The sequence below is a fragment of the Vombatus ursinus genome, unplaced genomic scaffold, assembly GCF_900497805.2.
Source record: "Vombatus ursinus unplaced genomic scaffold, bare-nosed wombat genome assembly UNPS02014176.1, whole genome shotgun sequence".
Taxonomy (NCBI): domain Eukaryota; kingdom Metazoa; phylum Chordata; class Mammalia; order Diprotodontia; family Vombatidae; genus Vombatus; species Vombatus ursinus.
Window position 1 is genome coordinate 1,995,368 of NW_020953954.1, and position 14,487 is coordinate 2,009,854.

At 60.2% G+C, this 14,487-nt stretch overlaps 1 protein-coding gene across 1 annotated transcript; it reads right to left on the bottom strand.

Annotated features, from left to right (window-relative positions):
* Positions 1-537: 537 nt before the first annotated feature.
* Positions 538-13,544, bottom strand: DUSP8 (dual specificity phosphatase 8). The gene is made up of 6 exons (XM_027860220.1): positions 13,263-13,544; positions 11,380-11,518; positions 3,084-3,250; positions 2,175-2,334; positions 1,879-2,002; positions 538-1,558 (listed from the first exon to the last, which is right to left on the bottom strand). The coding sequence occupies exons 1-6, from the start codon at positions 13,491-13,493 to the stop codon at positions 538-540; spliced, it is 1,842 nt and encodes a 613-aa protein (XP_027716021.1). The 5' UTR covers positions 13,494-13,544.
* Between the last annotated feature and the right edge of the window lie 943 nt (positions 13,545-14,487).

Consider the following 14,487-nt stretch of genomic DNA (forward strand, 5'->3'; position numbering starts at 1 on the left):
AGAGGGAGAAAAGGGGCTAGGAGGGTGCAGGGGACGGGGAGCAGGGCGGGAGGTTCCGCGGCTCAGTTTGTGGCAAAGATTTTTTTTTTCCTTTTTCCTTTTTCTTATGTAAAAAGTGCATGAAAGCAGCCTCTGTAGGTTGGGGGGAGGGGTCCTGGGCCCCGTGTGCCTTCTGCCCCCAGGGTGCTACCAAAGGGAACCAGGTGGCGGCCTCGTATTGCTTAGAAACGTGTGTTTCGATTTAAATACCGTACAGTAAAAACAGAGCTTCAGGAAGGCCCTGCGAGCGCAGAGTCATCGCCAGAACGAACAACTTCGATAAATAAAAAAGCCCCGACAGCCGCCGTCGGTCCCCAGAGCATCGGAGCCCAGCGGGCGGCTGCTGCAGGGCAGGGACTGCGGTGCCGGCTCCGGGACCTGGCCAGACCCGGCCGGCCGGCCCGGGCCGTGGGCGGGGTGCTCCGGGCACGGCCCGCCCGTCTTATAAATAACCCCGCCCCCTCCTGTCCTGTCCCGGCCCCGCCCCCGCCGCAGCCGTCAGGACACCTCGATGATCTCCATGCTTCCCGAGAAGCTGGCTTGTTTGCTGACGGTCCCGAGGTCCTCCCGCGCCCGGCCCTCCACCATGCCCTCCTCAAACTCCATCTGGCAGCTCCTCCGCTTAAAGGACTTCTCTGGGCCGGGGTCTTCATGCCAGCTGTGCCTGCCGTCCCGGGGCTCTGCTCGGGGCTTGTCCCTCAGTCTCAGGTCCACACTGCCACTGCCCGGAAGGCCAGCCCGGCCAAAGGAGGCCACTGGGAAGAGGGCCGGGGGCGCCCCGCTGCCCCCAGCGCCCTCTGGGTTCAAGTACCAGGGCCCCTCGGGGGAGGGCGTCCCAGGGGAGTCCAGGGCCAAGGCCCAGCCTCCCGGGCCGGGGCCGGGCAGGCCGTGGACAGAGAGGCCAAGCCGGCTGTCCTCCCCTCCACCAGACGCTGGCCCTGACTTGGGGGCAGCGCCAAAGTTCAGGCTGAGGCCGTGGCCCGGGGACGTGGCAGGATGCCTGTGCTTCCTCCTCAGCCGAGGCTTGGCCTCGAGGGGCAGGTCGGCCCCGGGCCCCGGCTGGTCGGGGCTGTCCGGGCTGGTGGACGCTCCAGAGGGGCTGTCTAGCTTGCAGAGCTTGGGGGCCTCCCCAGGGTCGAGGGGGCCCGGGGCATCGGGCTGCCTGCTGGGGGCGTAAGCCGACTTGATGTCCAGGGAGAAGGAGCGCTTCAGGCGGTTGGTGTCCTGGATGCGCTCGGAGGACAGGTGGAGCCCGCGAAGGCCCTGCTGGAGGGCGCTGGCACACAGAGGCTTGGTGGGGGGCGCCAGGGGGCTGCCCTCTCCCCCGGGCTCTGAGGTAGACGGTGGCGGCAGTGGCAGCGGCTGGGCGGAGGGAGGCAAGGGCTCAGCGGGCCCTGGGGCTGTGGGCTCGCCCTCGGCTTTCAGGGCCTTTAGCAGCTTCAGGCTGCGCTCATACTCCAGCAACTGACCCAGGAAGTTGAAGTTGGGTGAGATAGACGGGCGCCGGTCCTTCACGAACCTGTGGAGGGCCAGGCAGGATTGGCATACGCTTCCTCTGCCCCCTCCCCACTGTGCCAGTCTCCCGCCCCAGGGAACCCAGGACATTCAGGAATCGGTGAGGCCAAGACCACTTTACGGATGAAGAGACTGAGCCCCTGAGGGGGTCAAGAGCAGAGCCCAGATCTGAACCCAACTGAGCGCCTGGCTGGAGCAGACATCCTGACTCCCGGCCATGAGGAAGGCTAGTCCTGAGCATCAGGGTTAGGGCCGGGGGTCAGCTGGGCACCAGGCGTCGGCCCCAGGAGGAACGGAGGCCCTGTGGTGCTGCAGCGGACTCACCTGTAGGCATCGTCCGAGGACATGCCCATAGTCTTCATGATGTAGGCGATGGCGATAGTGGCCGAGCGGGAGATGCCGGCTAGACAGTGCACGATCACTTGGCAACTGGACAGCTTGGCCTTGTCTGGGGAGGCCAGGGGAGAGAGCAGCCCTCAGCGGGTGGGAAGCCCTCCCAGGCCAGGCCCAGAGCCCTGAGCCTCCCCTGCCCCTCCTGGAAGCCCTGGCCATCTCCCCACCCCCCCCATCCCAGCTGCTTTCTGGTCCCTCCCCTCCCCAACCCACCCCCAGCCCCTCACCTATGAACTCAATGGACTTGTCCAGCCAAGGCAGCAGCTTTTCGCAGTAACTGTCATTCACAGGGATACGCATGAAGCGACTCTCACAGATGAAGTCCGGCTTTGGACATGAGTTACTCGCGTTAAGGACGTAGCTTATCCCATTTCGGGTCATCAGATCCTGCACAGGCAGAGCTCAGGCTGAGGGGGGCCCCTTGGAGGACCACAGCAGTGCTCAGAGAGCATCAGGCTCCTTAACTTACAGATGGGGAAACGGCGGCTCACAGTGGGGAACGGACTTGTCCAGTGTCATCGAGGAAGGCAGAATGGGGAGGAACCTGGGCTTCCTGGGCCCGTAGCCAGGGCTCCAGAGAACCCAGGACCACCTCCCCTTAATGCCCTCCCTACCTCCCGGTCAGTGGGTGGTCCTGAAGGAGTGGCCTCTTTATAAAAGATGCCAGCTTCTCCTGGAGGAGCCCAGCAGCTGACTTCAGCCCTCTGAGCACACCGCCTTGTGTGTATGTGTGTGTGTAGGGGGGGTCCTCATCGAATCCTCCCAGAGGCCCAGCTTCCTTGGGGCCGCTAGTCTGGGGGGGGGGCCCTAACACCATGCCACTCTAACCCTGCTGGGGCACAGCAGACAGATGGCTGGGCCTGGAATCAATCCTCTGATACCTACTAGTTCTGTACTCTGGGCAACTCACTTAGCCTCAGTTCCTCATCTATAAAATGGGGATAATAATAGCACACACCATCTCCCAGGTTGTCATAAGAATCAAAGGAGATAAACAGATGTACGGCACTTTGCCCATGCTATTATTATTATTATTATTTATAATGATGATGATGGTAGCAATGATGATGATGTCAGGTCTCTGGCTGGGGCTAGGTCCTGGCCCCTCCCCCTCCATGGGAGGAGCCCATACCCACCTGGTTAAGGACATCCTTCTGGGAGCCCAGGTAAAGGTGAGGGAGGATGCGGGTCAGGGCCACACTGGCCACAGGCAGGCAGGGCTGGGAGAGGCTCATGGGCAGACTGGCCGCTGGTTTCCCTTCACAGAGGCCAGGGAAGCAGGAGGAGAAGGTAGCAAAGCCTCCTGTGGACGGAAGGGCCAGGCAGTTAGTGGGGGTGGAGGACGGGTGATCCCTGTGCCCTGTGCCCTGTGCCCTGTGCTAGGGGGCCCCTGCACCCAGGGTGCCCGTCACCCCTCCCCCCAGGCTAACCCAGAACCTCCAGCTACTCTGGACAGAGCCTGGTCCAGGTCAGATTTATAGGGCCCCCCGCCCCACCCACATCCCAGCCTAGCTAATTAGGGGGCCCCAGCACGCTACAGAGCGACGCTCAACAAAGCGGAAGTCACAGCAGCCCGGAAGATGGCCAGGGCAAGAGAAGGCATTGCTCACTGCTGCTGTTGCTGCAAGGCTGGGTACGCCCTTGCCCCAGGCACCCCAGGGAGAAGGCATTAAGAGGGAGGCACAGAGCAAAACTTTCTCCCTGCTCCCCCTTCCATTCCCCTCAGGGCCACCCCCAGTCCACTCTGGCTTTCCTTCCAGGTGCCTAGGAATGTCCCCAGGGAATCACATCCCTGGCTGCAATTGGCCCCTTGGCACAGGTGCCTGGGGCTCTGGTTACCCTGCCCCTGCCCCTATGTGCAGCCTTGGGAGCCAGCGGAGGGCACGCATGCTACGGTGAGGCCCGTGAGCATGCAGTCCGGTCAACATCTCCTTTCCATGCATGTAGATAGCATGTTAATGGGGAAACCCCTGGAGTTGGAAGGCCAGGGGGCTCTTCTTCCTATATGATCTTGGCCAGATGGTGTAAAAACTGGGGAGACGCCTCTGACCTGTCAGGGCCTGTGCCAAATGCTTGGGGTACAAAGTCAGAGGCTGAGACACTGCCTCTGTATATGTGTGTGTGTGTGCGCGCGCACATGTCGGGGAGGGGGAGTTCATAAGGGGACGAGGGGGGAGACACAAAGTCTGACCCAACAGGCAGCCTCCTGCCCACTGCAGGCCTCAGCTTCCTCTTCTGCAAAAGGTCAGGTCACCCTGACAGGCTCCCAATCCTACAGAGCCTGCAAGCAAGGGTGTGCGTGCCTGGTACCCCCGGGTGCCGGGAGGCATCAGGGCCTCACATCAGCCCGGAAAGGTGACAGGGCTGATGAGTCACCATCTCACAGCCAAGGGCCTTGAGGCCCCAAGAGGGGACGGAGAGCCTCAGGTTCAGGGTCACATGTCCCAGTAGCATCTGAGGAAGGATCGGAACCCAGGACTTCCTAAGACCTCTAGAGCTTCATCCTTTCTGACCTTTGGAAAACAGGGAAGAAAGCAGGGGAGAGCCTGGAATGAGGTGGGAGTGGGGGTGGCGCTTGAAAGCCAGGTGTGAGCTTTGATCTCTGACCCCAGAGCAGGGCTCCTTGGTGCCACGGCCCTCTCTGACAGCCATCCGACAGGTGACACCCAGCACCCCGTTCCCTGAATCTAGTTTCCAATGCACAAAATAAAATGCACATGACTCCAAAGAAAACCAAAGGTCCGCGTGCACAAACTAATGCTGCCAAAGCCCTGGGCATGAGGGGCTGCCCTCGCACTGGGGAACGACCAGACAGCACCACTCAGGGCATGTGAGGAAAGGCTACCGTGCCCTACCAAGGGACGAAGCCCGGGAAGAAATTGGATCGCTGGACGCAGGGTGGGGAGAGCAGGACCAGCAGTGCCAATGACCCAGCACCGAGACCTTGGGGAAGATGAGAAGCCACGGCTCGAGAGGCCACTGAGGAGCCCGTGGCCACCTGCGGGGCTGGCGGGGAGTCAAGGGACCCAAGAGACACACAGCTCTGTACGTGGCCAGCGTGGCAGTCTATTTTGTCAGAGCACATATACTGACTATGAGAGTTTCTTTCCTTCTTTCTCTGGGGAGGATGAGAGAGAAAGAAAATAAATTCTTGTTCGTTGAAAATTAGTTGAAAATTAAAAAGGAAATGCATTATATTGAAACACAGGTATGAGAATATTCTTTTCCTGGAGCCCAGGGTTGGAATTCTCCTCCTGGAGGCAACGGGGAGATTCCCATCATCAGAGCCGGGTCTCAGGAACAGGTGGAACAGGCCTTGGAGGAGGGGGAGACCTGAGGAAGGAAAGGCAGGTAGGCCATCCTAATCCCCAGTCCTTGTGAGAGAGGGGAAGGACTGACCCAGGCCAGTACATGGATGGGGGACAATGTAGGGGCCGGCGGGACGGAATAAACAAGGTTGGACACTGAATGAGGGGTGCAGGGAGGCCCGCAACAGAGAAGGGGGGCTGGCACAGCCAACGCTAAGCTCGTCCTCTCCCAGCTTCCCAAAGGGCAGGGCGGGGGAGGGGGCTTGGCTGGGACAGCCCCAGCCGCCAAGGCAGCTGACATCATGGTCTTTGGGGGGCTTCCCCCAGGCTGCAGGGTGAGGCAGGACACTCTGGGGAGGAAGAAGATGTTTTCAATTCCTGACGGCCTCAGCTTAGAGGGGAGGGATCCAGCTCTGCGGAAGCCAGGAAGGCAGCCTCTCACTCAGAGCCCAAGGCTCAGCTCCCAACAGAACAGGCTGGGGGCTGGGGACTGGGGGCAGGTGTCTGACACCTGGGAGGACGCGAGAGCCGTCTTCAAGGCCTGTCGTCAGGAAGGGCTGACTTGGGCTCAGCTTCAGGGGCCAAACTGGGAGCAGTGCGCAGGAATTTCAAGAGAAGGCTTTGGGCAGGATGGGCACCTACCTCCCCGGGGGTCTGTGGGAGAAGCAGGACCCCAACTTGACAAGCATGGGGGACGGCGCAGATGGAGGCCTGCCAATGCTCTCCCGAAGGCCCGACATCAGATGCCCTCCTCCCGGGAGCTGACCCCTGACCTGTGCCTTGTGGGGTTAGTGGGGCTCCCAGGGCTGGGCCCCTCCATTCCCGGGCTTTAGGGCAGCCCAGGATCACGGAAGCCCAGCCACCCAGGTCAGAGGAATTCTGTGATAGTGCAGATCTGCTCACACAACAGCGACTCCCACCTTCTACAGGACAGGGCAGTCTGACATTAGAGGCTCCATCACCTCCCAATGGCCCTTCCTCCCCACCCCACTGAACAGCTCCATTTCCTGAGGCCTCCTCAGTGCTTTTCCACCTCCAGAGCTTTGCTCATGGGCCTGGAATGCCCCTCGGCCCCCACCGTACTGTCTTGCGACCTCAGGCAGCTGGAAGCCAAGTTCGTGGGTCTGCCTCCCCTGCCCTCTTCCCTGGGAAGCCTGCCTTGACTCCCCTCTGCCAGCCTCAGGGCCCTGTCCAAGGCCCACCATCAGACCTGGGTTGTCCCCAGGTTCTCTCAGCCCCGGCCCACTGACCTGACACCTGGTCTCTGAAGGCCAGAAAGAAGGGTTATGTGTGTGGTATGGTGTGTGTGTGTGTGGTATGGTGTATGTGTGTGTGTGTGTGTGTGTGTGTGTGTGGTATGGTGTATGTGTGGGGTAGGGTATGTGTGTGGTATGGTGTGTGGTATGGTGTGTGTGTGTTATGGTGTGTGGTATGGGGTATGTGTGGAGTAGGGTATGTGTGTGGTATGGGGTATGTGTGTGTGAGCACCCACACTGCACACATATTCAGACACACACACACATGCCTGGGGACAAGAGCACATGGTCTAAGTAAAGAGAGGTGTGTCATCCTGGCAGCTGACAGCCACTGACCACAGCGGGAAGCTATGCAGGTCAAAGCCCTGGCCCACTCCCTCCCCCTTCCCGTGGCCAGCCTCCACCAGAGCCCCCGCAGCATCCCCAGCCAACCAGCGTGTGTGTATGTGTGTGTGTGTGCGTGTGTGCATGTGCGTACGTATGTGGGCATGTGCTGTGAGGGTGTGTACATGTGTGTACCCACCCATGCCAGGGACTCAGACAGAATGACCAGTGAAGCCCCGATTGGGTGCAGGGGCTGAGGAGATTGTCTTGGGATTGGGGCAAGCTGGAAGTGTGAGAAGGCACTGCCTACCCTCTGCCCCCCACGCTCCGGGCCTCTGGCAGGCAGGCCCACATCGCCCCACACCCACCTTGGTGCTCCCCAGGTTGCTTCTGCCTCTGAGGGCCCCGACCCACTTCCAGCACCAAGGGGTTTTGGGTGAGGGCCAGCATGGGCCCAGGGCATCTGGGCATTGGGCTTTCCAGCAGCCCACCCACCTGCCGTGGGCTGAGCAGGTCCCAGGATGTCCACTGGCACCACGTTGGCCAGCACAAGGGAGCTCAGGGCTGCCCGGGCAGGGGAGAGGAAAGGAGCCTGCCTAGCTAACGGGTCAGGCATGCAGTCCCACATTCCTTACTCAGCACACAGACGTGCGGCAGGGCCTCCCATGGTCCTGGGACCTGGAGCCAGCTTAAAGGGGCAGAACCTCTTTTGCTGCCCTGCGCTACTGGCATTTCTAAAACCACGGAGGCTCAGGGCTGATCCCTTGGGTGCCAGGGGCTGCGGAGCTCGAGCCCCCCCGTAGGCCCCTTCCCCCCAGAGTCCTCCTCTGCACAGCCCCCTCATTCTGTCCCTTGAGAGGCCAGGCAGTGGTTCACCCTCTCATCCCTGCCTCAAAACTCTGAGGCTCCCAGCCACCCCTAGTGGCTCTCGCTTTGGAGTTCTCCCTGAAACCCAACAGAACCTCGCCGGGCCACGCTCCCTCCCTCTCTGGCTAGGCAGGGAGAAGCAACATCTCCCAGTCTGGGCACAGACTGCCCCGCGGCTCAGGGGCTTTCCGTGGGGCTATGCCGAGGGCTGTCGGTGGACGGGAGTCCTGAGCCGCCCCTCATCTTCCGGGGTCCCCCTCATCCGGCGTGGGCCCCCCAGGACGGGACCTATGCTTTCATGCTCTGCACAGTGGCAGTCATGTCCGACATCTGGGGTTTTCTTGGCAGAGACACTGGAAGGGTTTGCCATTTTCTTCTCTAGCTCATTTTACAGATGAGGAAACTGAGGCCTTCAGGGTGAAACGACATGGCCAGGATCTCACTGCTAGTGTCTGAGGCCACATTTGAAGTCAGGAGGATGGGTCTTCCTGACTCCAGGCCAGGTGCTCTGCACACTGTGGCGACACCTAGCGGCCCCACCCGGCACATAGGAGATAATAAATGCCAGTTAAGGGTAGGTAGATTCAGGCCCAGAGGCACCCAGGCACGTCCTCTGTTTCCGGACTCTGGGCATTTGTCCTGGCTTCCTTCAGGACTCACCTCCAAGCACACTTTCCTCAGGGGCCTTTCCCAGTCTCCCCTGCTGCTAATGCCTTTCCTTTCACATGGTGTATGTGTCATTCCTAGAGGAGTCTCCCCATCAGACTGGGAGCTCCTTTGGATCCCAGTACCTGCCACACAGTGGGTGCTTAATAAATGCCTGTCCATTCACTGACTGGTTGAATGGGTGGACTCAAAGCGTAGTCACTAACTGGGCAGAGTAACCCTTAGAGGAGGTCTCTGGCATAGTGCCCCAGGGCTCTGTGCTTGGCCCGCTGCTACTGAACGTTTTTTATCAACGACTAGTTTGATGACCTAGCTGGCATCCCATCAGATGTGCCCAAAGCTCGGAGGGCCAGAGAACACCCCAGGCACCAAAAACCAAGGCCCCCTCCAAAAGGTCTCGGAAGGGCCCACTCAAGTGAGATATCTATGATGCGGATGAACACAAAGGCTCCCACTTAGACTCATGAATCCAAGATGCGGGGAGAGGCATAGCAACCCTAGCCTTAATGCTGGGAGCTGTCCTCCAGTATCCGAGGGAGGGCTGTCCCACGAACAGTTCTGCTCAGGCCCTAGAGAGCCAGACTTGAGGGGTAGGGGGCAGCGGGGGGAAGGCATAAAGGCTACGAAGTGGCTGGCTCTGGTTTGCTACATCCTAAGGCCCAAAGCTGGGCCACCGTGGAAGGGGCTGCCTCGGGAGCTGGTGGCCTCCCCTTCCCTAGAGGGCTCCCAGTAATGTCGGGAACATAGGCCCCTCCCACCCCTGGGAATCCATCCATTTTATGGCAAGACCAGGGTGTGAACTCTGCTTTCCCATCTGTCCCCAACTCCAGGCAGAGGTCCCAGGTGAGTGGGGCAGGGGTGGGGTGTCTGCTGGGCCACTCCCCACTGTCCCTCCCTGCTCCCCTCACCAGCATCACCTGCAGCTCTAAGGTAAAACCAAGGGCACAAGAATGAGTCTTCGGTGGGTGCCACGCCTAGAGGGAGACATTGCCTGGCAGGGTGGCCCCTCTGGACCCTTTGGTGACCATCGGTGGGCAGCCCATTATTTCCCGAGCAGAATCTAGGCGTGGGCAGCAAAACTCCTCAGGCCAGGTTCTAGCTTGATCAAAGACTTGGGTGGTCACAAAATCCCGGGCTGCCGGAGGTGCCCAAGCCAGTGAGCGCCTTTGCCTGAAGACCTCTAGTGATGGTGGCCCAATAATGGGGAGGCGGAAGGTAAGAGGGCTTGGCAGCCTTTGGATGTCCACTGTGAAGGTGGTCCCAACAAGGAACACTCCATTCTTCCCAGACCCATTCAATTTCTATCTGTCCTTCAAGGCTGTACTCAGGTCCACCTCCTGGAAGACATCCATGGCCACCCAAGCCTCTTCCTCCTCTGATTTCCTAAACCACTGACCCTCCCGTGACAGGGAGCTCACTACCTCTCCTGTGTGGCCAATGTCGCTTGAGGCAACTCTAGTGTCTAACTCACTGTTGCATCTACCCATTTCATCTAATCTTCTCTTTTTTTTACATCTTCCAAGGCACAGAAGGGCGACTGTAACTGATGAGGGAGTGTTAGTGTATGTGAAGTGTGAGTATGAAAGTGAGTGTGTGTGTGTGCAAAAGTGTGTGAGAGTGAGTGTGAATGAGTGTCAGTGTGTGAGACAGTGTGAGTGTGTGTGTGTGCACCTACGCACAAATGCAGGGGTACAGAGAAGAGAGGGGTATAAGCTTGGAATCACTCATTCAGTGGACTTTTCAGAAGGGGGAGAGGGAGGGAAGGTATAGAAACAAGGTTCCACCAGGTTCCAAGGACTATGCTAAGTACTTTACAAATTTCATCGGGTCTTCCCAACAACCCTGGTGGTGGGGGGGGGGGGGGGGTACTATTATTATCCCCATTTTAAAGATAAAGAAACTGAGGCAGACAGAGGGGAAATGACTTGCCCAGGGTCATACAGCCAGGAAAGGTTTGAGGCCAGATTTGAATGCAAATCTTCCTAACTCCAGCGCTCTATCCACTGGCCCACTGAGCTCCCTCTTAGAGACAAGAGGGTCTGGCTAGGCAGGGTTGTGCCCCTTCTAGTGCTCAGAAGACATTGGCCAGGCCTTGGCCCGTCTGCTGGGAGCCCAAGGCCCACTGCCCCACTCCCGTCCCCTGACCTGACTGAGCCTTCAGACTGCCTTCCCTAGGATCCAGGGTTTAGCTGACCCAGGTAAGGATGATTCTGTCGCCCAGGACAATGCTGGCTCCATCCAGCTCCAAGGAGCCTGGCATGTCAGGTACGTCAGCGTGGGCTGCTCTCACAGCCTGCCAGGGCTATTTATACCAAAGGATGGGGGGGAGGCGGCCGCCGTGTCTGTGGCCTTGGCGAGGTCCCCTCTGTCCTTCGGCTCCCCCGGGGAAGTGCTGGGCTCAGAACAAGAGGACACAACACACCAGATTCTGGGGATTGAGGCTGGGGCGGTGCCAAGCTCCCGCACAAGGCAGCCCCCCCCCCCCCCCCCCCCCCCATCCCCACCTCAAGTGGCCCTGAGGCAGAAGGAACAGAACGACAAAGGCCTGACAGCCACTCCCCCACTCCTCTGGGCCTGTGTGCACCGTAGGTGCCCAATAAATGTTTCTTAAGTGAACGGAGGAACAGCCTGGCTTCCACTGACCTCTGGTGGCAGGAGACAAGATCAGAGCCACCACCCCCACTGTCTGGGCTCACAGCTTCCTGGGTGAAGCAGGGCCTGATCCCTGCTGCTCCGGGGCTCCCCCATGTCTGCCCCCCCCTTGTTGCCAGGCACACGGCCCAGGGCTCCTTTCCCCCACTGGCTCTTTAAATGACACAGGCCACTTGGAGGCAGAGAATCTGCCTCCCCACTCTGGGCCTCAGTTTCCTCACCTGAAAAGCCATCACAAAAGTGACCCACCAGGCCCAAGAAACAAGAGCCAGGAGCCCGGGTCGGGCCCGCTGCCCACTCAGGCTGGGCCAGGGCTCAGGTCGGGGCGCTGCGCCAGCCACCCTCCCGCTCCCTCCTACCTGTGAGGATGGACACGCTGTGAAAGCAGCCATCCAGCTTGCTGAGCAGGATGGAGAGGAAGCTGTCGGCGGCCAGCACGCTGGCATCGCGGGTGCTCTGGTCGTACACTACCACGTCCTGCCTCTCTTCGGCCTCCACCTGGGGTTGGGGGAAGGAGCTGCGGTTACCCCTGCCTGCCCCCATAGAGTATGTGGGGGGCACCTCTGGCCTGGGTACAGCACAGCCTCCCCCTGGGCCCCTGTCTGGTCACCAGTGGGAGAGTGAGCTGGCCCGGCCTTTCTATGCCAGGAGGGAGAAGGCCCAGGCAGGACAACACAGGGCCGATGTCGCCCTTCCAGCCAACTGGTCCTTCCCCCTCTCTCCAAAGCGGCCCCCCTCCTTCTCTTGGGTGGACCACGCATACACAGATTGGTGTGTGGGCACAAACACATGTGCATACACACACAGAAACACGTGTGCACATGTGGATCCCCCAGCTGATGTCCGGGATGGAAGCGGGGCTGGCTCCTGGGGCTGAGGAGCCAGGAGTAGTGGGACAAGGCCTAGTGAACAGAATCCAGCTCCTCTCCTCCCTTAAATCTCCCCTGACTGCCCCTCCTCCACCCCGCCCCACATATGGGACCTCAGGCCTCCTTGGGGTTGGAAGAAAAGATAAGGAATTGCACATGTCTGGGTATGACCTCTGCTGGCTGTCAGCGGTTGTGGAGGCAGGCTTGGGAAGTGCCAGAGGCCTGACCATGGGGCCTCCTCTTGGGCAGCCTCTGGCCAGCCCTGGCTCCAAGACCCAAGGAGTGGGGCCCTTGAGGCCAGAGAGGCTCTGCTCCCATGGGTCTGAGGAGAGCTGAGCACAGTCATTTCCTCATGGGTATGACCCTCTGGAGGCAGGAGAAGCCTGCGGGGGGTGGGGGGGGCCCCACTGTACCTGGGGCTGGGCCCGAGACCCCCAAAGGCAGGCGTGCCCCTGGGCAAGGGCTGACCTCAATGTAGAAGGTCACTCTGGGACAGAGCCATGGCATTGGGACAGGCCCCCTCCCCAAAGCAGGGTGAGGTCACTGGCAGCCAATGAAAGCCTACCACATGGGTGGGAGGCGGGAGGTGGCAGATGGCCACAGCTGGCAGGTGGTGGATCAGGGATGGGTTCCTAGCCCTTTCAGGCCCTGAGCCTCTCGCCCTGGTCCCAACCTGATCCAGGCCCTGCCTTACCCCAGACCATCACTGGGACGCCCTTCCTGCCCACTCAGATGCCTGCCATCCAGTACAGGCCCAGGGCTATCCCAGCTTTCCTCCTAAACTGCCCAGTCCTAGCAGAAATGGGAAGCGGGGAGGCTTCGAAGGACTACCCTAGTTCTGGGCTCACTCCAAGGGGCCAACGGCTCCTCCTTACAGAGAGCAACAGAGGCTCAGGTTTTGGGGGTGGGGTGGGGATGAGGGGCAGGCTTGCCTCCTGAGGTCTGGGGTGGGACACCTGTCCTGCAGGCGTCAACCCTTCCTGAGAGTGGGTGAAGATGGAGGGCGTCAGCAGGGAGGATGGAGGACACGGTGAGGGCAGAGAAACGGGGCAGAGCCGAAGCTGAGACCAAGCCCCAAGTCCAAGGTCACCCAGGAACCTTTAAGGACCAGGAGGCAGTGGGCAGAAGACATCAGACTGAAGAGCCTGCGGCCCAGGATCTCCTCCTGTCGGCTAACTGAGGGGCTGGGGGAAGCCACTCAGCTCAGTTTCCCCACCTGTCAAGTGGATGGTTGGACTAAATGAGTGAGAAGGGCCCCCCAATTCACAACCCGTGAGCTGGCCGCAGCCTCGCTCTGCTCGTCGTCCCTTGCCCTCTCTGGGCCTCAGTTTCCTCATCTGTCACATGCTTCACGGTCAGGGCCGGTCGCCTACCTTCATCCTGGACGCTGGCTGGATGAGCTCCGTAATGGATACCTTGTCTTGCTGCAGCCTTCTCTTGACCAGCTTGGAGCAGCAGATGTTGACGGAGCTGAGCACGTGCCCACTGTTGTACTCCACAAAGGAGCGGCTGTCGATGACCAGGGGCCCCCCGGCTCCCCGGCGCAGGAGGCTAGCCAGCTTCTTGGCATCCATGACTTTCCGAGGGAGCCGGTCCCCAGCCATGCTGCCGCTGGGGCGTGGGCGAGGGATGGCTAGAGGCCAGGGTGGCTGCTCATGGTGCCAGACCTGCAGAGAGGCGAGAGGGAGCTGTCAGCAGCTGGCCAGGCCCGCTTGGCTCCAGGGGGTCACGCTGGGGCCAGGGGAGGCTCTCCTTTTGCCATCAGGCAATCGGAGAGGGGCTGGGGTAGGGACTCCATCCACCTGCCCACCTCTGGGGAGCCACCTACAGGATTCTGAAGCTTCCCTGACCCAGAGACCAGGGGAAGAATGCTGATGCCACAGTATGGAGCCGTCTTAGCTCATCACCCAGTGAGGTGGGGAGCCCGACCCTCTGACCAGAGGCCTGGGACGAGCCCAGGTCCGGCCCCAGTTGTTCCTGTGAGGAAGGGATGAGCTGTCCTGTCTCTTCTCCCGTTTTGCCCATAAACCTGGCAGGAGGGGCAGGAAATGAGGTTGACCTGCCCCCCCCACCTAGGCTTTCGACTACCCAGATCCCTCTGCAGTCTGCTGCTAATGTCCTCCATAATCTTCCTAGGCTGGCCAGGCTTAGGGCATTACTATAAGCACCTAATCCCCAGCCCGGAGTCTGGATGGCCAGGGGCAGACCCAGGACCGCGGTGCCCAGGTTGCCAGAAGGTTTCTTCCCCAAAGCTCAGCAGCACTGGTGGGCCTTGGTGAGTCCAGGAAAGCCTGTGGATCCTCTATTGAATTCACCTACTGAGCCGGAGCCTGTGGTCCAGATCAGAACAGCCACCCCGCGGGCTGCCCTCAGCCAGCCAGTGTGTGTGTGAGCGCCACACTGAGTCAGCTATCTCTGGGGCTTGTGCCCAGCACTTTCTGGCAAATGTGCACCTGATCTCACTTGCCTTCTCTCTCCCAATCTCTCTCTCCTTCCCTCCCCTCCCCCACCCCCATTCTCTCTCTCTCTGTCCCTGTCTCCATCTCTCTCCCACACACACACACACACACACACACACACACACACACACACACACAC